Raw genomic sequence first — 24,651 nt, forward strand, 5'->3', positions numbered from 1 at the left:
TAAAAAAAATAAATTGATCAGCTGATCAACACAAAAGCTGCGCAAGATTAGTGAGGCAAGTGGGGAAGTCATGTTGCTTACCAGTCAGAATTATAGATTAGTAGCCTGTAGTAAAAGGTAGAATGGCTGTGACTGAAGTGTTTCTTAACAAGTTTTGGGAGCTAAGAGGCATTACATTTGTGGAAAAGTATACATTAAAGAGGGGCAACTTGGAAGGAAAGCTGTGCTTTTTTGATATCTTAGTAAATGTAGGGGCAGCCAACACATTTTGATGCTCTTTAATGTGAGTTCAAAAATTGTGACTCACTCCAACTGCAAATATCTTCCTAAAGTTTTGCATAATCTCTGCTGCATGATCACCCTGTAACAAAAGTTCACTTTTGCTGTTGCTGTTGACATAAAAAAGCTAGTATCAGTGAATGATGGTCACATAATATTAGATAAAATAGAATTGTGCTACTGTGTCACCTGCAAGAATGATGGTAATAAAATGTTGCGGTCATTCGTGATTTTTAGTATTTAATTGATAGGTACACAACAACCTACAAAAGAGCCAACAATTTTATGTTTAAAAATAAACTAATTTTGATTAAAATTCATATTTGTAACTGACATTAATAACCAATTGTTTCTGACATTGCCATCTTTGACTGAGGTTTCTGTATGTGCTTTCTGTGATAATTCTACAGTAATTCTGAGTAATAAAATTTGTTCAATCTTGTCAATTCAGCTCAGGGTAATTAGCAAGTTACTGGACCTGAATGACTGCATTCTTCAAAATAAAGTATTTCTTCAAGTTAAATTATTTTGATTTTGAAATGCACATTCTTGTGTTCAACTTCCTCCATGGCCTCATCCCTCATAATCTACAGCACTCCCAAGATCGCTGAATCCCTTGTGCCTTGGTGTTTTACATCACAAATCATAGGTTGCTAGTTATTAGCTGCACAAACTCCAAATTCTAGTTTTCTACCTTTCTCCTCCTTTTGAGATAATCATAAAAATCTGTTTGTTTTTTGGCTAAGCTTTTAGTCATCTGTTCAGTCACCTCTCTGTATGTGACTGTCTCATCTGTAAGCAAAAGAGAGGAATAAGATTAGAGAGCAGAAAGCAAACCTCCAAAAAAATCAAAACATGGTGGCTGCAAAGGCTATAGTCTCAAATTATTGAGTTCAGTATAAGGTACAGAAGGTTGTAAAGATCACCATGATGCAAGAGTCAACAGATCAGGTCAAAACAAACTGCTGCTGCTTTGATAGAACCTTCTATTGTAACCTCTGCCATGTAAGACAAAGGCACAGACACATCGTAGCAGACACACCAGCTGCAAATTCCCCTCCAAGTCAAGCACCATCATGACTTAGAAGTATATCATTATTCCTTCAGTTCATTGGATCAAATCTTGGGAACTCCTTTCCTAACTGCAACTTAAGTGTTCCTAAACTGAATGGACTGTAGTAGTTTAGGAAGACTGCTCACCACTAACTTTCCAACATCACTTTGGGTTAGGCTGCCAGTGACACCCATATCCTGTGGATAAATTTTAGTAAGTTTCTAGGGAAAATATGAGGTGTTGCACTGCAAGCTTGCATTGATGTTCACTGCATTACTGTAAAACTGAAGAACAGAGAAGACTGAAAGGGAGTAAGGTGGAAAATTTAATGAAAAGTGACTGGAAGGTCAAGGTCACATTTGTGAACTGAACTCTGGTATTCTGCAGAACAATTGTCCAGTCTACCTTACTTTTTGACTTGGCAGTTTGCAAGCTTTCATGTTCAAACATATTCAATCAAAACACTGCCCCAATTTATTTCGTTCAATATTGTTTTCTTCTTTTCTCGCTAATTTTCTCTTTGCTTTTATACAGCAGCAATTCAGATTTCTGCCACTCACACCTCCTGCAAATATTTTCACCTTCAATGAAGAGCATTCCTGCTTAATTATACATTATTTTTCCCCATTCATTTGTTTTTGTTTAAAATCATTAACTTTGTTCTTATTGGCTGCTATATGTGGGAAATGCTCTGGGGACCCAACACATCATGAACTTTTTTTCTTTCCCCGGCCAATTGAAAGCTCAGATTTAGGACATTATCTAGTTCTGATGTGTGTGATTGAAACAGGTTTTGATGCCTAGTGATATTCAGCTTTCGAGCCTGGAAATGCTCAAATGGTTAAACTTGATTGGGCTCGATTAAAAAATCTTGATATAATAAGTTGCTGGAAAAGTAGACTCTGTTACTGAGAAAATAGTATTACCGAGCTTTCTAGAATAAGAGCCTTAGGTCTAAAAGAAAGACAGCTACTATAAAATAAGATGATCAAGATCCCTCTCCACAGATTATGCACAAATTAGAATATTCGAGCATTTTCTAAAATAATTTATATTTTCAATGTGTTAAGTTCTTTGCTTTTAGTCTATAATCAAGTTTATTTCCTTAGTTATTTTGGTAAATATTTTGCAACAGGCATCCTAACTTGATAATTTATATTAACATTCTCAACTTTGATACGGTACATACCCCTAATGAATAAAATGCATTCAGCCGTGACTAGCTTATTTTGTTCATCGTAGACTAGCTTATGGCTTGCATAATTATTCCTTTATTTGTAATTTCTATTCATCTGATCAAATGCAATGTGTGTTCCATTCCTGCAGACAGGTCATAGACTGCAGTCCACAAGATGTAGCTGAATTTCTGTATCAAGAGCAGCCTGAATTGTTGAAGTACAGCACAACTGAACCCTCTATTGAATGTCTGACAGAGTGGTATCAGAAACGTGCAGAGGAGATTGAGAGCTACTCCAGACAGGTGAGATCAGAAGAAAATTCTATGTTTTCACCTTTTTGTTGAAATAGCGTTATAAATTGTTGGAAGTGAGAATATTTCTATGCAAGAAGGTGACATTCACCACCTTATTTTAGAGTTTTTCCTCAAAAGATATTTATTGTTACATGTAGCATTCAGACTTCTGAATTCTAAAGGATTGATGGGAAAAGCTCTTAAGGTCATGTGTGTATATTTCTTTAGCCATTGTTATAACTGAGATTGGAGAGCTGCATTATTCCTCACTAGTGGAAATCAACCTCACTATTCCAAGAGTCAACACAGAAATTAAAGTTTAAAAAATATAAGAATTCCCCAATTTAGCTATCTTGCAGATCCTGATTGACAGAAAACATGGACTAAGTTTCTGTACTTAACAAGATTTGTTACAAATAAGTCGATTCAGTCTCTGGACAAGCAATTATGAGCTGTTGTATATAACTACTAGTTAAGACTCTAGCTCTCTTTTAAATTCTCCATTTACACACAAATACAAAAGAGGGAAACAAACGTGTGTGATGGGCAGATGGAAAGACTGGTAAGGTACTTTAATGGCCCTTGTTCACAGCGTGCACTCATTTGGCTTGTCAGGACGTGGTGCTCCCTGATTCTCTTTCTCAAAAACATGTGTTTGGTCTGGGTCTCAAGCTGAGTTTGATGTTGCCTCTTGGTGTCTCTGGAGTTATGATTTTATGTATAGGTCAGGATTTCCTGGGGTTGAACGCCTCAGACCTGGACTTCAGTTTGGGGTGGATTTCCCTGTCCACCAATGATTTCCATTTGGGGAACCTTCAAATTAACTTCCATACACTGTCGTCTGCACACTAATGAAGTTTGTAATGGTAGTATAGGTTGACTGCTGAGTTCGGAAATATGGACAAGTCCCTTGATTCTAAGCAATCCAGTAGAAACCCTTCCGTTGCCTCAGACCAATATTGCACTACTTTGTGTACTGGGTCCTTACACTTCAATCCCTGCATGTAAGCTGGGAGGGGGAGACAGCATTGTGATCTGATTGTCCAAAATGCAGATGGGAGATGGAGCAGTAGGCACCTTTTAGTTGCATGGTAATAGTCAAAGATGTTCAGACCTCTGGGACAGGAAAAGTGTTGACAGTATCTTGGTAGCATGTTTTTGAGGTTGGTATGGTTGAAGTCACCAGCTACAATGAAGAGGGCCTCAGGGTATTCTTTATGAAAACAGTTTGTAGTGTTGTATAGTACATCAGTGCATTTTTCACTTCTGCATTGAGTGGGATGTAGACTCAATCAGCATAGTGAAGGTGAACTCATCTGGCAGGGACAGCACTTCACTTCTATGATATTCCAGACCTGAGGAGCGGTAACTTGCCAGGATTGCCATGTCTGAGCACAAGAATTGTTGATTTGGAGGCAGGCCCCACCGCCCTTTGCCTTGTCCAAGGACACCAAGGGGTCCATTTGGTAAACTGAAGAACACTCCGGTTGTAAGGCACAGTCAGGTGTAGCAGGAGTGAGCCATGTCTTTGTAAAACAGGACACAGTAGTCTCTGAATTCTCTTTGGAAGGTGAGTCTCGCTTTAAGTTCATCCATTTTGTTTTCAATGGCTTGGATGTTTGCCAGAAATATACTTGGGAGAGGGGACTGGGGGTGTGGGGGCGGCTGGTGGGAGGGGGACTTTAAACTCCAGAGTTTCAGTCTCCTCTGAAGTTCAGCCCATATCCCGAGTACAGACCAAGATTATACTTCGTAAAAATGACTACTTATTACAATTGGTTAGACTAGCTACAGCTAAACATTTACCAACTGTTGGCATTTAACACTACTAATTAAATTCCCTTATAAACTCTCCATTACACAGACAGGGAAATAATATATGGGGAGGAAAAACTGGAAAGAGATTCAAAAACTTTTGTCTACAAATTCTCTTGGATTGGTTCTTGCTAATCTGAAAGCTGCTGCTTTTCCAAATGTGTCAACTAGTTTGCAAGAGGCACAGGGTGGTTGGTTCATTTGTAAAATATTTCTGATATCAGTTAAAAGTCACAGCTTATATCAACTGTTTAAGGGAAGATTAATTGGTTTTCTTAAGGCTTAAAGTGAGTTTTGACTGCAGAGAACTGAAACCACTTCTGAACTGGTGGATATCAACATCTTCCCATCTTGTTCCCAGCCCCAAGCCTGTTGGTTTACCTGACAACTAGTCACACAGTTGTTGGCAGGAAAAAGGCTTTTGTCATCAATAACTGGTGACTATTCAATCGACCAATTAACTTATTGTTGCTACTCAGCTGCATCTGTACATAAAACTCCATGGATCCAGTTCCACTGCAAGTACTTCAATTACTGATTGTTAGAATAGCTGTTTATAGAATGTTCACCACGGGTGTCAAGCTACCAGCTGTTTACATAATGTTCACCATGGGTGTCAAGCTACTTGCTTTTCAAAACACGAAGCACTCTTGCAAGACACCAGGTTTGAAAATAGTTCTTAGTAATTTTAGTTCATAAATTATGAAAAGCACAAAAATAAAAAGACACGGTTCTCATACTAGCCAGCAATGCCTGTGAACAAATAAAAACAATTCTTTTAAAGATCAGAAATAGAAGGAATCAGGTTAGTGTAGAAAGCTCCTGTGGGAACTGTACTCCATAATTTATCACTATAAATAAGTTGTGGCTTCAAAGTGATCCAAAACCTAATCATAACTGCAGTGGGAGATGTGACATTGAATCTTGAATGTTTCCCCACACGCTGTTGTAGAGCCTTCATGTAATTTGGTGAAGAAGCCAGAAGGCAAATCTTCTGTGGATTAAAATTGAGGTTTCACTGACATTCAGTTGCTCTTAAGCAAAGGTCTACCGGTATACACTTCAGTACCATGTGTGGACCTTCCTTTTCTTTCAGTAGTTTCTTTCTAATGGCAGAATTGTCATTAGAAAATATAGACTTTTTTTTGCTATATTTGTTGATTCTCTCCCTGCAACTAGCTCTTATCAAAAGTTGTATTGCTTTTAGTGACCACATAGTGGCACCCAATCTTAATTTATGTGAGCAATCAATTTAAAAATAATGAAATCACATGAATCATTGCATCATATCAGTTATGGATAGTGTAACAATTTTGCTTTCATGTTCGTAAGGGAAAAGGAAGGAGCAATAATTTTATTTGTACATAAATGGAGCTGCAACTATTCTTGACCATAAAAAGTTTAAATAGGAGAACACATACTTGAATGGATTAACTATATAAAAATCAGAATGAAAAAAATAGTAAAGATTCTGTCATTTTTTTTTTTGCTGAAATTTTAGTCATTAGGATTCCTGACAAATGGTCAATAGCAATTTTTTTTAGCTACATCAAATCTTTTTGTCTGAGTCAAAGATTGTTTTGACAATCAAATTTAAATATCATTTAGTGATGTAATATATGTGATCTACAAAGTATTTATCAAAGTAATCATCCTGTTCAACATTGCTTTTGATTAATAGTCATTGACTCAGACGAACATAATGAATAAAAGTAGCAGTAGATAATGGCCCCTTGTGCACATTCCACCATTTAGTATGATTATGATTAATTCTCTGCTTCAACTCTATTGTCCTGCCGGTTTCCCCAATATCTCTTGATTTCTTAACTGACCAAAAATGTTTCTATTTGCTGTCTGGGATGCTTTCAATATGGGGCATCCATAAGTCTCTGAGGAAGCAAATTCCAAAAATACACAACCCTTTGAGTGAGAAAACTCCCCTCCTTTCGGTCCTAAAGAAATGTCTCTTTATCCTAAAGCTGTTGCTCTCTGTGTTAGATTCCCCTGCCAGGTAAAACGAGCTCTCAATATTTACCCTGTCTGATCCTTTCCAAATCTTGCATGGTTCAATGAGATTATGTCTAATTCTCAAAGAGTGTAAATCCAATCTGCTCAGTTTCTCAATATAGGGCAGCCCTCTCATTATAGTGATCAATCTAGTAAAGTTTCACCACCTGCAAGGCAAGTATACAAGCAGCAATCCAGTGCTGTCTTACTGTAGAGTAGGTAAACCCTTCAGGTTTATTTTTCTCAATTGCCTATCCCAGTTATCTCTTTAAATAATTTATTGTCTCACTTTTCCTATCCTTGTGGGCATTGACTGTTTACTTTTATAGTTTTCATTTATTTAGAGAATGATCATTTTTATTTTGAGCCAGTGGCAAAGTTATGTTGATTTATTTTGCTCATTTTCCCCCAAACATCTGATTGAGCACAGTTCAAACAGAGTAATAACTATATTAGAAAAATTGTAAAGGTTATGCAAGAACTTTTTCAATTGCATGAAATAATTCCACCTTTCCCTCACTAAATCTACTACATATTCAAGAAATTCATTGATGCGCAAGAGAAACACTGCCATTTTTTGAATCAAGATATGTACAAAGACATGGGAAAATGTCAGCAGCAGTGAGTGCATTGACAAGAGTGGATTTAAAAAAAAAGTGTCTGATGAAGATTACTAAAGGTTAATGAAATGAAAAGCTGCTGGCAATTATTTTAGCTCCTTTGTGACATATGTAGATCTTCCATTTCTCTGTTTAAAAAAAGTTTTTGCATGTTATGCATTGATAATTCTCAGTACATTCAGTTTTGAAAGATTATTTTTAAGCACTTGAAATGCACACCTCTTACTTCATAATACCATTTTTAACCTTCATGCAATAATACATTTCTGAGCTTCATCAATAATTCCCTTATTGATGGCATTGGTGGAATTAAAATAAACAATATCAGTTCTTTTCAATTTTTGATTATTTGCAGCTTTCAAATGACCTGTTTCCTTTTAATCAATTAAATTGGCGTAATGTAAAGATGGGTAGGGACAGAGGTAGGCCATTCGGCCCCTTGAACCTGCTGTGCCATTCCAAAAGATCATGGCTGATCGTAAAGGGTGACTTCGAATTTTTAAACAGTGACCCCCTCCCACCCGTTCTAGACTCACCCACGAGAGTAAACATCGTTTCCATGTCCACCTTATCAAGAACATTTAGAACTTCAATTAAGTCATTACTCACATTTTAAACTCCTGTGTAAATCAGTTCTGTCTGTCCAAGTTTTCAATGTTAGACAACCTGCTCATCGAACTGTCAATCAAGTAATCTTTCTCTGATCTGTATCTGACATATTTGCATCCTTCCTTAATTGAGAGTCCAAAATTGTGTACACAAATCAAGATGTGGTTTTATCAATACCTTGCACCACTGAAGCATAACACTTTTTGTGTTCACTTCCTCTTATTATAAGAATAACATTCCATGAACTACCTTAATTATTTACATTTAACATTTTGTGTGTCGTGCAGTGGAACACAGTGATCCCTCTGCACCTTGGATTTCGGCACTTATTCTCTATTTAAGTAATGCACTTTTTTTTTTTAACTTTTTCTGCCTCATGAACAACTTCACATTTTCAAACATTATGTTTCATCTGCTGGATTTTTGCCTACTCATTCAATGTATCCATGCCCCAGCTACAACTTGATTTTGACTTCTACAAATCTACTTCCCTACTTAGCTTGATGTCATTGGCAAATTTTGTTTCTGTGTTTTTGTTTTGCTCATCTACATCATGGATACAAATTGTAACAACTCAAGATTCCTACAGTGCCCTACCTATCACATCCTTCCAATCAGAAAAAGATCCATGTATGCATCCTTAAGGCCAGCCAGCCAATCTTCCTGATGAAGGGCTCCTGCCCAAAACGCGATTTTTCCTGCTCCTCGGATGCTGCTCGACCTGCTGTGCTTTTCCAGCACCACTCTAATCTTGACTCTGATCTCTAGCATTTGCAGTCCTTTTGTGTGCATCTTGTGAAATGTCCTTTGCAAATCCAGTTGATTAAGGAGCTCCCCATTATCCACAACAAGTTACTCATTTGAACAACTTCAATAAATTTGTTAAAACTGACTTTCCTTTCACTAAACCATACTGGCTTTTTCCAATTATGTTGAAGGTTTAAAGTGTTCAGAACAAGCTCCTTTAGTGATCAATTCTGGCACCTTCCCTACATTAGATATCAAGCTATCGCGCTTAAAATTCCATTTCCTGCCTGCCTACCTCCCTTGGCTATAATGTATATGCTTGCTACTTTCTAGTCTGATGGCACCTTTCCGACTTCAATTGAATTTTAAAAAATCAACACCAACCTCATGTGAGACGCTCAAATGGAGTTATTCAGGACTGAAGGCATGGAACCCTGCAGTTCATCAGTTTGTTAGTACTGTTTCCTTGATGATTGTAATTTCATCAAATCTTTGCTTTCTTCCACATCCTAATTTATATTAAATCCATGTAATAACTGTTGCCTCAACGGTGAAAATAGAAACCAAGTATTCAATCATTATGATCGCTGCTTTACTGTTATCAATTATTAACTTTCCTTCTTACTCTGTAGAGGACCAGCATTTACCTTTTCTCTTTTTAGATATCTATCGAAACTCTTGGTCTAGCTTTACATGACTAGCTTGCTGCCTCTCATACCCTATCTTTCCCTGATTAAACTTCGAATCATTTTCTGCAGTTCTTTGTACTCTGACTAAATATCTGAACTGCCACTTTTTGTGCAATTGTACACTTTTTCTTTAAGTTTGATGCTTTCCTGAACTGATTAGCTACAGGCATAGATCCTCCCCTTTGAATTTACCTTTCTAGTCAGATTGTAATTATTCTGAGAATTCTGAAATATTCGCTTTAATATCTGCAACTGCTTGTCTATTTATCTATCCACTGGCTAGCATTGTAGTTCACTTCAGTTACTTCAGCTTTCATTCTCATATAGTTGCTGTAATTTAAGTTTAAAATACTCGACTTCTCCCTTTCAAACTGAAAGTACTGTAAATAAAAATCACATTGTCATTCCTGCTGCAAAGAGGTGACTTTACTCTGTGGTTCCTAATTAATCCTGTCTCATTACACAATTAAAATGTAAAAACCTGTGCTTTGCTTGGTTCCAGAACTTGCTGTTCTAAAGACCTATCACAAAAGCATTCTATAAATCCCTCATCTAAGCTACTATTGTACGTCTTATTTATCCAGTTTATATGTAGATTAAAGTCATACACGAAAATTGCCACCCCTTTATCATAAACCCCAATATTTAGAACATAGAACATAGAAGAATACACAGTATTTCTTCTTGTATACTGTGTCTCACACTGGTTATTGTGTGGGTGCAGGTAGATTGCTCCCACTAGTGACTTCTTTTCCCCTACCAAACCAATTCTATGTAATCTCCTGAAGCAAGATCATTTCTAACTACTGCACGAAAACCGCCTTTGATTAACAGTGCTTTACGTAACCTCCTATTCAACTAGAATGTCATGTACCCGTCAATATTTCAGGAATGATCCTTGTCCTCTTGCTGTCTGGTCTGAATAATGATCAGTCATGTTTATTTACTTGATTATACACTGTCAATTTATTTAATTTCTTATGAATGCTATGCACATTCAGGTACAGCACTTCTAGCTAGTCTAGGTTTTTTTTTCCCTCACTGTCCCTTCCTGCCATTCTTGATCTTTTCCCATATTTTCTTTTGCTCTCCTGCCTTTACATTCTCTCTCTTCACTGCCCCCACTACTTTCTCCATGACCTTATTTTGCTTAAAAGCCCCTCCTCATTCTTAGTTTTGTCATTGATATTTATGTGATAAATCTATCATTTTCACAGTTACACATTGTTTCCCTTAAAATGAAAGTTTCATTTTACTTGCTGTTATCTGGATTGATCCATCTTTTTTAATTCATTTCTTTGCATATTCACTTAATCTTTTTTTGGTTTTTAATTGTTCACTAGACTCTGTTTATCTTCTTCTTACTATTCATTTCTTATTCATCAATGCAGCAGAATAAAATATGAACTAAGCATTTCTGTAACTTGATTGTAATATCCAGAGGAGAAGGATAAAAGCAATTTGTTTCATTCTTAATTTTGAGTTTCTTTGCCTGTTATGTATGGTCAAGGTAAGAGATTAGATAAAATAATGGTAGAAACTACGCCAGTAAACCATTTGAACATCATAATTTGTTTACTTTATTGCAATCAGAAAAGAAAATTTTGATTCATGTGATGCAAAATGCTATGAACTTGAACATTATGCAGCAAATCACTTTTTGAGTTAAAATTTTGATTTATTTAAAAAGCACATCTGTCTTTCTGTAATGGAATCAATTTGCTGATAATACAAGAAATGTTTCTGAAGATATTAGACAAAATAATTTAGGCTCATACGGTCATGTCATAAAAGCATCAGGCACTCTAAGTTTATGAGTTCATAGTTACAAAATCAGTACTGCACATTTTTTGAATAACATTGATATGCTGTAGCTCACCACCACCTTTTTAAGGGCATCTAAGAAGACCAATAAATAGTCATCCAGTCAGTGACACCCCAAATCCCCTGAAGAAAACAGGTAATATTCTGTAAAATTGCTTAGGAAGCAGATTTATAGAACATATGCTCAACATTTCTTGATGCTCACAAAGAGAATGCTAAAGAAACTCAGGTCTGGTAGCATCTGTGGAGAGAGAAACAGTGTTAACGTCTTGAGTTTTACTTGGCCTTTCAAAAAGCCATCTTGCTCTCTCACTCCTATTCCTGTCCTGGGCATGCTGCAATGTTCCAGTGAAGCTTAAGGAGCAACACTTCATTTTCTACTCAGGCATTTTATGGCTTTGAGGTCTCAATACTAGATTCAGTAACTTCAGAAACTGATCGCATCATACCTGTTATCCTTTTCTGTTACATTCTCTTCCCCAAGCCTTGTCTTTTTGTGTGTTCTTTACTCTTATTATAAAGGACCCACTCCCTTTCACACCTTAAGTTACACCCATTTTACATTTCTTTTTCTCTTTCTCCACTATTAATAACCTCGTTGTCTTTTGTACTGGGTTTCTACCTCTGGCAAAAGTGAAATGAAAAATTTATAACACCCTTTAGCTGTATAGTCATATTGGATTCGAAATTCTGCTTCTCTCTCCATAGATGCTGAATTTGCCTAGTGTTGAGTGCATTTATTTCAGATTTCCATCATCCAATGTATTTTATCTTTATTCGGAAATTTCTTGATTCTTGCAGTTTACTGCAGAAAGGTAATATCCACTGACAAAGCAATTATCTCGTAATTTATTCAAAGTGTATTTCACATACTTATTAACAAATATAGCCTTCTGTTTTTATTGTCATTTTGGGGTAAATTAGACTAAACGCAAAGTTTTATTTTTCTTTACTCACTCATGGGATGTGGCTGATGCTTGTTAGGCTAACATACATGCCTTTTTTTCTTGTTGCTTTTGAGGAGGTGGCATTGAACTCCTCTAATACATATGATGTAAACAGATCCAGAATATTGTTAGGGAGGAAATTCTAGGATTTTGACTCCGTGACACTGAAGGAACGGTGATATATTTCCAAATTAGGATAGTGAGTGGACTGTAGGGGAACCTGCAGGTGGTTGTGTTCCACCTATTTGCTATCCTTGTCTTCCGAGATGGTAGTGGTCATGCATTTGAAAGGAGTCTTGGTGAGGTTTTGCAGTGTTTCTTGAAGATGGTACGTTCTACTGGTGCTGAGCCTCAGTGCTGGAGGGAGTGAATGTTTGTGGACAGAGTGCCAGTCAAGTATACTGTTTTTTTGCTGTTTGGTGTTCAGCTTCTCGAGTATTGTTGGAACTGCATCCATCCAAGCAAATGAGAAGTATTCCATCACACTCCTGACTTGTTCCTTACAGGTTTTGGGGAATCAAGAGGTGAGTTATTTGCTGCAGGATTCCTAGCCTCTGATCAGGTCTTATGGCCACAGCATTTATCCAGCTGGTAAAGTTCAATTTCTGGTCAGTGGCAACCCTTTGATGTTGATGTCAGGGAATTCACTGATGGTTATGCCATTGTGTTTCAAGAAGCACAACAGATAATCATTGCTTGGAACTTGTGTGGTGTGGAAAATACTTGCGACTTGTCAGCCAAATCCTGAATATATAGGTTTTCCTGCATTTAGACATTGACTGCCTCAGAGTCTGAAGAGTCACGAATTGTACAGAAGATTGTACAATCACTATCGAACATCTCCACTTATGATGGCAGGGACTGATTGATGAAGCACTTGAAGATGATTGGGCCTTTTAGCTATATTAGGTTACATATTTGGTTTTGGATGAATATGTCACATGTTGAGTATTTGTTGAAGGTCTTCTAATGGTTTTTTGTTTTGTTGGTGGCATTTTTTTGTCAGGGAAGCATAAAAGCAGCTGATCCAAATTAATTATGCTGCATTATACCTCATTTTCTTTTAATTCTTAGACAACCAGTGACTTGTATGTTTTTCTGTTTTGTTGTTTGACCATCTGCCTTTTTTACTGCAGGAGTTACATGAAACAAAAGTAAGGAATGCACTTGGCAAATGAATGCCTTGTTAATAACAAACTGTTGTGGCCAGTAAAGTACATAGGCAGCAAATGAATGAGACATAGAAATTATGCTCACCTGCAGTATTAGTCTACTCTACTTCCGAGGAAAGACACTTTTGTTGGAGTTTTTAATTATTGTCTGGTGTAATGTCTGACCTATAATCGATGATGCTGGGCTTTGAAAGTACTTCCTCACTTCTCTTTCTGTATATGTTCACATTTTTGATGTCTCTTTAAGTAATGAAACCACTGCAGTAACATCAGCTACGACCAGTAAATATTTAGTTTGTCCAATAATGTTCATGGAATGAAATAAATTTATATTTAAACTGATTTAAGACATCACACCTACATGCACACAAACACACAAAGCTATATATAGTCTTCATTTTGGGCACTCAAAAACCTACATTACTGCAGTATGTAAAAGGACAGATATGTAGTATGAATGTACAAGTACTGTTCAGTGGAAGCTAATTGGATTGATTTGAGAAGTCAAATTTTTCAACATCTTGCACATGAATTAACTTTGAAAGACTTTGGGATCCATGTCATTTGCTGTCCCCTCACTTTTAAGACTGGAATCAAAATCCAACTCCACTTCATGACATGAAAGCCTCTTCTGTTTTTTTTTGGAGTTTTTAATTGAGTGCAAGTCTACTTCATATAATGTTCCATAATTCAAAAAATGATAGTCAAATGATACTCTTATCCAGATGGAGAAATGGAAGAATTGTCATTGGAGTTTTAGATAATGCTACAGAATGGATGTTAAACTGGAGCCAACATTTAAGCCAATAAATAAAATAGGCATAAGGTAATGGGTCAGAGGACTGAAAATCAAAAAGTTTTCATCTGTAAACCATGCCAAAGGCTTTGATCAGTTTTAATGTTGCTCTATAACATGCCTTTAGGTGGATTGTGCCTTATCTCTAGTACGCCTTGGCAAGGAGAGGAACATCCCTGGATTAGAGATTCTATGTGATGATCTGATCACTCTGGAAACTCTCGTGTATGAAGCAGGAGCTGATCCAACTCTTTCTCTGAAGGAACTGCAACAGATGAAAGACATCGATAAACTGAGGCAATTAATGATCAATGTAAGCTGTACAAATTTGGTTCATTTTTATATTAATAATACTGTAATTTGGCGATTTTGTTTGTCACTGGCTCCCTTTATAAGCTGAGAAGTAATTCGTATGAAAAGATTTTACTGACAGGTGTTTAAAACAAATTCTTCTAGTCCCCGCATTGTTCAATATGTAAAAAGCATGAATGCCTACCTTTATCCCAAGCCATTGCAAGAAATAAAGGGAAATCTAATCATCAGGATGTGGATGCCTCTGCTAGCTGGAAATATGGTGGCAGCTCTAAGGAGCCATTCCCAAGAAACCCAACAGGATTAAGTTCCAAGTAGGCATTTGTTTTCATGACGTCAGTCTTCCCAGTTCCTCTGAGAGCAACACCACCTCCTCACCTCTACCCCTACCCCTACCCCAACCCCAGAAATCCTTGACATTGAGGTACTGTCAGACTTTGGCAGCAGTGGCCCCTGCTGATGCTGTAGCAGGTCCAGGTCAAGAAACAGTGTCCATGCCTCAGGGAACAGGAGAGGAAGGGCAGGTTCAGGTCAGACCCCCCCCGCCCCTCCATAATAAGTTAAGAAGCTAGCCTAGACCAGAACTTTTTTTACTTTTAAAGGCAGATGTGATGTGGGCGTTGCAGGTGGGATGCAACTGGTCAAAACACTCTCCTTTGAGCAAAACAGAATTTACTTAAACACTATTGTTGAAACACAAACAAAAGAAAAGCAGAATTCAGAATAACACTCACTATAGGAAAACTTAACCAAATCAATACAGCAACTTAATTAATTATTCCAATGCATATCATCACATAAACACACCTCTTGACAAAAACATAATTTCAAACAGATTTTTACAGACAGGAGAGAACAGCGTCCAGAGAGATTTCAGAGAAAATCAGAGGAATTCTTTGACTGAAACTTGCAACACTTCTGGACTCTCGCATTTTGTGACTGCTATAGCAAAAAAACAAACTAGAAAACCTGAACTGGGAGAACCGGCCACTTCCTTTCCATTGTTAAAATATTTTTTAAAAACTCAAAGGCCTCTTGAAAGCTGGACTCTCTGGCACCTCTGCTTTTGCACTCTCTCTTCAAAAAAAAATCCAGGACTTGATAACCTTTTTTAAAGTGATTGCATTGTCACATGAAGGCCCCTGTAAAACATTATAGAGGCATTAATATTTAGGGCAAGCAGTGAAGATCTACAGCCACGATGATTCATGTCTCCATTAAGTCTTTCATTTGACCATGTCTGCCCTTGTCAAAGTCAGCCTAACCCCCACACCAAATGACCAAAGGCATATCGGCTGATCACAATTGACAGATTAGTTGTGTGTCACGGCTCCTTGCTGGCTAAGTATCAGTGTTGGTGGAGAGAGGTCTCCAACTAGCCACTTTAGAGCCTCGCTTTCTCAGCCAGAGACTAAGTCTCCTTGGGCTGTTCCACTTTGGACCAAATCAGAGGAAAATGGGAAACTGTTGACTGTCTGCCAATCCTCCCTGTTTGTGAACCCACCTATTGAATTCTACTTAGGTGTGCAAAAGAAGCTGACTGTGAATTGTTATTTGATTTATCCTTAAATGCTTTTGGAATATTGTGAGCAGCATTGGGTCCAATATCAACGAATATACTGGTGTTGAAGGAGATCTAGAGGAGGTTTACGAGAATGATCCTGGGGATGAAGGGCTTGACGTATGAGGAGCAGTTGAGGAGTCTGTCTGTTTTTGATGGAGTTTTGGAAGATGAGGGATGATCTGATTGAAACTTAATGAATACTGAAAGGCCTGGATAGAATGGATGTGGAGAAGATGTTTCCACTCGGAGATGAAAGCATAGCCTCTGAGTGAAGGGATGGCCCTTTCAAACTGTGATGAGAAATTTCTTCAGCCAGAGGGTGGTAAATCTGTGGAACTCATTGCCTCAGAGGACTAAGGAGGCCAAGTCATTGAATGTCTTTAAGACAGAGAGAGAGATGTTCTTGATTAGTAATAGGATCAAGTGTTAGGGGGAGAAGGCAGGGGAATATGGTTAAAAACAATCAGCCATAATCAAATGGCAGAGTGTTTTGATGAGCCAAATGACCCAAGTCTGCTTCATATCATATGGTTTTAGTGGAATTTAAACTTTAGTTATAAGTAAAAAGCCAGTGCCTACCTATTCCATACGGCTGAACAGTATATTGCTAGTTGTTGTGGTTGTGTTCACCGAGCTGGGAATTTGTGCTGCAGACATTTCGTCCCCTGTCTAGGTGACATTCTCAGTGCTTGGGAGCCTCCTGTGAGGATGTCACCTAAACAGGGGACGAAACGTCTGCAGCACAACTTCCCAGCTCGGCGAACACAACCACAACAACGAGCACCCGAGCTACAAATCTTCGCACAAACTTTGAGTATATTGCTTGGTATGTTATATTTTCAACAATTATTATGATGTATCTATTTTAAAATAATTAATTGAAAATAATGCATTGTGATAAACCTCAAGTTTTTAAAATATGGTGAACATTTTCTTTCAATAATACAATACGTATGTACAAGTTACTATGATGTAATTGATGTCTTTTTTTTATATTCTTGTAGTCCTCCGAGGAAATGTATATAAAGAATGTCTACCAGTGGGTGGTTCCTTTCCTGCATCGCTGTGAGAGTAAAAATACTGGACATGCAGATGAGTTGCTAAGAGAGTACTTAGTAACAGAAGCAAAAGAGGATTTGAAGTACCCTTTGAAAATATTTCAGCAATCTAAACCTGATGTATGTTTGTTGCACTGTTAGTTTTCATGGTTTTAATGAATAATGAAGCAGAGTTGACTTTTTCTTAATTAATCTTCCCATTGCAACCCATTTACCACATGAGTTCTCTGGCCAAGTGCACAGTTAAGCAGACAGCTCCTAGGAATGTGTTGCAATGCACAAGTAATAACTTGCGCATAATAATGCCTCTATCCTTTGGGAAAATTATTGCTGTTGGCTCTTTTTTAGATGATTCTGTAATTGAAAAGTGTGGAAAGAAACCTTTGACCTGCTGTTCTTCAGTTCAGCCCATTTATATTAACAAATATTATGTAGTTTCATTTTTGGAAGGATTCCACTTTGCCGTTAATAAGTCACCTAAACCAAAAACTGAAATGATCAGAGTCAGTTTTCACTGTTCATTTAGTTACTGAGATATCATAACATACTGAGGCAGCATGACATGAGATTTTCACTCTAAGCATTTTTTCTGTCTATACGTTAGCAGTGTTCTTAATTTGATGCCAATGTACATGTTGTTTCTTGTTTGTCTATGCTGGGAAACCACTAGATTTTTATGCACTTGATGCTTTTTGTAACTTGCTGTACATTTCTTTCTTGCAGTGTTTTCAATTCTTTTCACAAAACAAAGCAACAAAAATAACAAGAGTTATTCTCAAAATACACCAGAAACCTGGTTCATTCCATCCTTATCTTTTTTTTTTCAATTAGTGTCAGCAGAAAATTATTCCTGACCATCACCGGTTAATGGCAGTAGCCCTGGAATGTCTCTACAACTGTGAGCGGGATGATCAGTTGGCTCTTTGTTATGATATCCTTGAATGCTTACCACAGCGGGGCTTTGGGTACGTATGATCCAAATCATGAACATGTATTGGTTGACTGTTTTGTTATACAACAACTATTATTCTGAAGACCATTGACCAATTTCAAAATGAATTGTTGCCAGTGCACACTCTTCTTCTACCTCATATATTTCCAAAAATGTATTTTTTTTAGTTGTAATTGGGGTTCATAAGATAAACAAATATCTTGCCATCGAACAGACAGGGAATTGAGGAATTGATATTTGCTTTTTTATTTATTCAGAGATATCAGCTTTGCTGGTTGGGCCACCATTTATTGCCCAACCCTAATAGGTCTTGAGAATGTGATGATGAGTTGTCTTTTTGAACTGCTGCACTCCATTTATTGGACCCACAGTGCTGTTAGGGAGAGAGTTCCACAATTTTGAGCCAATGATGGTAATGGATCAGCAATATATTTCCAAGTCAGGATGGTGAGTGGTTTGGAGGAGACCTTCCAGATGGTGTTCCCATGTGTTTTCTGCCTTTGACCTTCTAGATGGTAGTGGTCTTGGATTTGGAAGATAGTCTGAAAGGAGCCCTACTGAATTTCTGCAAAATGCTTTGTAGATGGAGCACACTCTTGCTGCTGTGTGTTGGTGGAGAGAGTAAATGTTTAAGGATGTGATGCCAAACAAGCCAGTTATAAGCTAGGTTCATGGCATACTTGAAGAATGGTGGTTGGAGACTCATGTGGATCCCAAACACTGGAATAATCCGTTGCATTGAATATCTTGATTCTCTGCGGTAGATTCTACATAATATTACATTGCTTAGCACGTATTTTCATTTTAAATTTGAGTGAAGTAAATTTATAAAAGTCAATGATCCGGTATTTTTTGAAAACTTCTGCTGAAACCAATGTGTAAGTATGGCATATCTGTCATGCAAACATTTGTTGAAACTCAGGCATAAATAACTTGTGCCAATTCCAAGCCACAAGCAAGTTTTCTCTAATTTTCTGCCAATATTTTGTGGCATCTCCATCAAAGCAACACTGTATTGCTTCACCACCTACAAGTCTCCAGCACTGCCTGACACAATAAAAGTGCAACATAGATAAATTTCCTGGAATTATTTCGGTTCTGAACAGTCTGTACACATAACTGGAACAGAACCCAAAGTATAGATTCTGATCACTAATGGTGCAGATTTGTTTTTTCTAATGTTGAAAATTGAATTCTTCTTAATGATGCATTCAGCGTATTTCAATTTCTTTTAAAACAAATCACATTGAAACTTGAAATCTTCCACAATGTTTTTAACCATGCTATGTCTAATATCTGTAAATGATATTTGATGTATTTTGCTGGTTTTAATGCAGACCAAGGTCCTTCAAGAAGGAATCTAGCCAAAGTTCACTGTTTCCTCCCCAGTTAGAATTAGAATACCTGCAGTGTGGAAACAGGTCATTTGGCCCAACAAGTCCACACCGACCCTCTGAAGTGTAACCCAACCAGACCCATTTCTCCTACACCTATTACTCGACATTTACCCCTGACTAAAGCACCTAGCCTACACATCCCTGAACATTATGGGCAATTTAGCATGGCCAATTCACCTCACCTAATTGTGGGAGGAAACCCATGCAGACACGGGGAGAATGTGCAAACTCCAAACAAAGAGTGGCCTGAGGCTGGAATTGAACCCAGGTCCTGGCGCTGAGGCAGCATAAATAAAATTATTTATTTATCCAGTTGTTTGTGCTGATTTCTATTTATTTTCTGCCCCTTTTGCACCGGCATATGATAATGAAATCTCAATATTTCAAAGTAACCAACTGAAGATCAATGGAAATTTTGGCATAACTTGCCAGTTAGACTGTTCCAAGGCAGTCAGGAATGCATATATGTGCAATACTCACTGTGAGGAGGGTAAGTAAGCAATAAATTTGGTAGATAATTAGTGTTAAAACTAAAATTGTCCCCACAAATACTAGAAATGAAAGCAGAAACAATGAGTGGTTATGCTTTGGCTTAATTAAGAGCTTAAAAATGTGTTCCTGGAAAGGCACAGCAGGTCCTGAAAAAGGGCTTATGCCCGAAACATCGATTCTCCTGTTCCTTTGATGCTGCCTGACCTGCTGCGCTTTTCCAGCAATACATTTTTAAGCTCTGATCTCCAGCATCTGTAGTCCTCACTTTCTCCCTATGGCTTAATTAAGTTTGCTTAAATAGGTCTATATTCCTATGAAGAAATATTGCCACATGAAAAGTGAGGTCCGTCCGAGCTTGACTTGGTAATAGCCTCAAGTGAATGCTCACTGTTGTCTCAACTGAAGGTAAAACATAAAGTGGATAATGTGTTTTTGATTAATTAATCTGATTATGATTTTTTTCCTTTCCTCATTTTTGAGTTTCTCCTTTTCGATGAATATTACCAATAATTGTAACAGAATAAATTCAAAATTGGCCTTGGTGGAAATTTTGTTCCAAATTTCACTTGAACCATTAATGTCAATACTTAATTGTGAAATAGATGTAATGTCTATCCTCTTTGTTGCTGCTTGCAGCTACTTTTGCCACAAGATTTGTCATTACCATACTTGTTTGTCATGAGCCATTCTCACTCATACATTGTAGTTCACCTCTTCCTTTTTTATTGCATCCTCCTCAAGCGGTTATTAATGACAATCCTTGAACACCGTATAGTTAATTAATTGTGTTGTAAAGGCAATGGCAATAATTTTGAGCAGAGGATAATGCTGATTGGAGAAAATAGTTGTTCGAATGCCAGTTTATTCCTACTTGTGTTTCCTGTCCATTTTAATACACTACCCCAATCCAATTGCTTTAATTTTACACATTAACCTCTTGTCTGAGACTTTAACAAAAACCTTCTGAAAGTTCAAATAAACCACATCAACTGACTCCCCTTCAACTCTACAAGTTGCATCCTCAAACAATTCCAGTTGATTTATCAAGCATGATTTCCCTTGCTGACTCTGCCCAGTCCTGTCACTGTTTTCCAAGTATTCTGCTATTAAATCTTTTATAATGGACTCTGACATTTTTCCTACTACTGCCAGCAGGTTGAGTAATGTATAATTTCTAATTTTATCTCTACTTCCTTTTTTAAATAGAGAGGTTACTTTAGCTATTCTCCAATCTGTAGGAACTGTTCCAAATTGAAAGAATCTTCTAAATTGACCACCAATGCATCCTCTATTTCTATGACTATTATATACTGGGAGATGTAGATTATCAAGCCGTGGGGATTGACCAGTCTTCAACCCCATCAATTTCCCCAGTGCCATTTCCTAACTTATACTGGTTTCCTTCCGTTTCTCCGTCTTGCTGAATGCTGTGTTCCCAATATTTCGAAGATGTCATTTGTGTCCTACTTTGTGAACACAGAATCGAAGTATGCATTTAGTTGGTCACCTATTTTCTTGTTAGCCATTATAAATTCCCCTGTTTTTGTCTGTAAGAGACCTACATTTGTCTTCACCAATCTTTTTCTCTTCACATGCATATTGATTGTACTACCTGTTGATTTGATTTTGTTAGCATCTAGTGAGCTCCAAATTTAGATGTCAAAATGTGTTACCCCTTACAAGCATAATGCAACATGAAACTGCTGCATTTCTTTCTGTGGTTCTTTTATGTCTCAGGAAATTGCTAATTCCATTTTTTCTTTGTCTAGCTACCCATGATTCAGATGTTTAATATAATTTCCCTCCGATGACTACAAAATATATTATGCTGTCATAATATTTTAATATCATAGAACTATAGAATCCTACAGTACAGAGGGAGGCCACTTGGCCTATCCTGTCTGTACTGGCTCCCATATGAACTTGGCAGATATTCCAATTCTCCATGCCTGTCATAGCCTTTGAAATTCATCACTTTGACATATCTATCTGGCTTTCTTTTGAAAGCACCAATGGAATCCAGCACCACCACTCTCCCAGGCAATGCATTCCAATTCCTGAATGCGCTCTCAGAAAAGAATATGGGCTCGAACTTTCAGGAAAACAATATCCAACCAAAGACTTAAGTCAGTTAATAGGATGTACATTCAGCTGATGAATACCTTGAAATATCTTCAGTCTTTTAATTTAGTTTATCAGTAAAGGTAAATCAGATTTAAGAATCTAAAAATATCATCCACCAAGAGTACCATTAGGTTAGAATCTTGAGTTGTGTAGAAGGTGATATTGTAAAGATAAGTAGATTCTATAAGTTAGTCCATTTTCCCAGTTTCGCCATCTCCACCACAGTTCTGAAGGGTCACTAAACTTGAAACATTAACTCTGCTTTCTCTCCAACGATGCTGCCAGACCTGCGGAGTTTCTCCAGCAATTTCTGTTGCTGTTTGTTTCCTATTGCTTAGATAATTGTTTTACAACTTTGTATCAAATAGAACTCCGACTAATGGCAGTATCAGTTATTCAGCCAAAAATTGCTGGCATGTCATTTAAAGGTATAAAAACAATTTTTTTTCCGTTGTGCTTTTATCACAGTCCAGAGACAGAAATGTCTAAAACTCTGCATGACCAGGTTGACCTTTTGGAACAACATCTGAGGTAAGACTTCTCCCCTTCTGATTTATATGCGTCCATTTAAAAAATGCCTAACGATAAAAACTTGATGATGAGATATATTGTCAGTAATTGAGTGCAGCACAGTACGAGTAAGATGTTTTGAAATGCTGTAGTATTGGGACATGATTGTTTCTTTGTGTGTCTGCATTCTAGTTTTCAATAACTGAGGCACAAGGGCATTCAGGTCCCTTTGAACATCAACATTTCCCAGTATATCACCCATTAAGAATTACTCTGCTTACCTGTTTTTCCTGTCAAAGTGGATAAATTCACATTTTTCCACATTATATTCCATCTGTCATGTTCTCACCCACTCATTTGTGTCTAAATTCCCTTTGATTGTTATCAACACACATTTTTGTACAGTTTTATATCATCAGCAAACTTGGAAATGTTACATTTGGTCCCCCCCATCTAAATTGTTCTGAAGAAGGGTCACTGGATATGTCATATTAATTCAGCTTTCTCTCCTCAGATGCTGCCAGACCTGCTGAGTTGGTCTAGCAATTTCTGCTTTTGTTCCAAATTGTTGACCTAGATTATGAATAGCAAGAGCCCAAGCATCGATCCTTCTGGTGTCCCACTCATCATAACCTGTCAACCTGAGAATGATCCATTTAATCCTATTGTTTCTTTTCTGTCCATTAACCAATTCTCAATTGATACCATTATAATACTCCCAATCTCACATGCTTTAATATTACTTAATCACTTGTGTGTCAGACTGAATTGCGAACATCTTTGAAAATCCAACCATAATCACTGGTTCTCTCCTATCTGCTCTGCTAGTTGCATCTTCAAAGCAACTTCAAGAGATTTGTCAAACATGATTTTCCTTGCGTAAATCCATGCCTAATCCTACTGCAGTTGTTTCACTCTCCAGTTATCTTGTCTTTTACAATAGATTCAAGTTTTCCCTCTACTGCATGGCTGGTTAGCAGGTTTGGTGTTCCTCAATTTCTTTCTCCCTCCTTTCTTAAATAGTTGTTACATTTGCGACCTTCCAATCTATGGAAGCATTCCAAAGTTCTTTGAATTTTGAAAGATGGTCACCAATGCATCTATTATCTCCACAACCAGTCTTTGAAATGACTGATCATTGGGTCCAGGGGATTGATCGACTTTCAGTCCCATTAATTTCTCCAGGACTGTTCTTTTAAACTGTAATTTCTTTAAGTTTCCCATTTTCACTAGACCCTTGATTGTCTCGTATTTCTGGAAAGCTTTTTGTACCCACTTTATGAAGACAGACGCAAAGAGAAACTAAACAAATCTTGCCATTTCCTTTTCCCTGCCTGTAAGTTCTACTCTCTGCCTACGATGGGCCCACATTTGCCTTTGCTACTTGTTTCCTTTTTACATAGTTATACAATCTGTTTTTGTTTTTAGCTGTAGTACTTGGACGTTCTATTTCCTTTTTCTTCTTCGGTTTCTTCGGCATATTTTAGTGAATTATAAATGCTCCTAGTCCTTAGGAGTACTTTTTTTTTATTGCAACTTTCTAAGCCTCCTCCTTTGATCTATTACAGTATTTAATTTTTCTTGTTAGTCATGATTAACTAACATTTCCACCTAGGTTTTTGTTCCTCGAAGGCTAATTTGTTGGGAATCATATATTAGTCTTTAAATATTAGCATTTGTTTGTCTCCTATCATGCCGTTTAATGTGTTTTCTCAATCTGCCACAGCCATTTTGCCTCCCGTTCCTTTGTAATGTCCTTTGTTTAGATTTAAAGCTTTAGTGTTAGATTGAGCCACATCATTTTCAGACTCAGATAAAATTCTATCATACTGTGGTCACTGCCCCCTTGAAACTTCTTTAAAATGACACTATTAATTACCCTTTCTCAATGCAAAATTCTCAATCTGACACAGTTTATTTTCGAGTTGGTTCCTCAAATATTGTTCTGGAATGCCATCTCCGATACAATCCATGATTAATATGAGTGTACTTGGACTAGTACTATTCCACAGCGTTAGTACTAATTAGGTTTACCCAGTCTTTATGTTGACATCTGACATAAATACCATTTAATCCTTGTTTCCTTATTTTTTATTCTGCCCTACATTTTTGCTACTGTTTGATGGCCTATAAGCAACTCCTACCAATGTTTGTTGCCTCTTAGTGTTTCCTAGATCCACCCAAGCCAATTCTACATCTTGATCTTTCAATT

General features: G+C 37.3%; 1 protein-coding gene across 2 annotated transcripts in view; it reads left to right on the forward strand.

The window, feature by feature from the left end:
* nbas (NBAS subunit of NRZ tethering complex) overlaps positions 1-24,651 on the forward strand; it is a 261,417-nt gene that overhangs the window by 67,768 nt on the left and 168,998 nt on the right. For both annotated transcript variants that reach the window (XM_043677491.1, XM_043677501.1), the window contains exons 23-27: positions 2,660-2,813; positions 14,158-14,343; positions 16,911-17,084; positions 17,796-17,929; positions 22,398-22,460. In XM_043677491.1, coding sequence (XP_043533426.1) covers positions 2,660-2,813; positions 14,158-14,343; positions 16,911-17,084; positions 17,796-17,929; positions 22,398-22,460 — 711 coding nt within the window. The remainder of the gene's footprint in view (positions 1-2,659; positions 2,814-14,157; positions 14,344-16,910; positions 17,085-17,795; positions 17,930-22,397; positions 22,461-24,651) is intronic.

This window comes from Chiloscyllium plagiosum, chromosome 3 (genome assembly GCF_004010195.1).
Source record: "Chiloscyllium plagiosum isolate BGI_BamShark_2017 chromosome 3, ASM401019v2, whole genome shotgun sequence".
In the NCBI taxonomy this organism is placed as follows: domain Eukaryota; kingdom Metazoa; phylum Chordata; class Chondrichthyes; order Orectolobiformes; family Hemiscylliidae; genus Chiloscyllium; species Chiloscyllium plagiosum.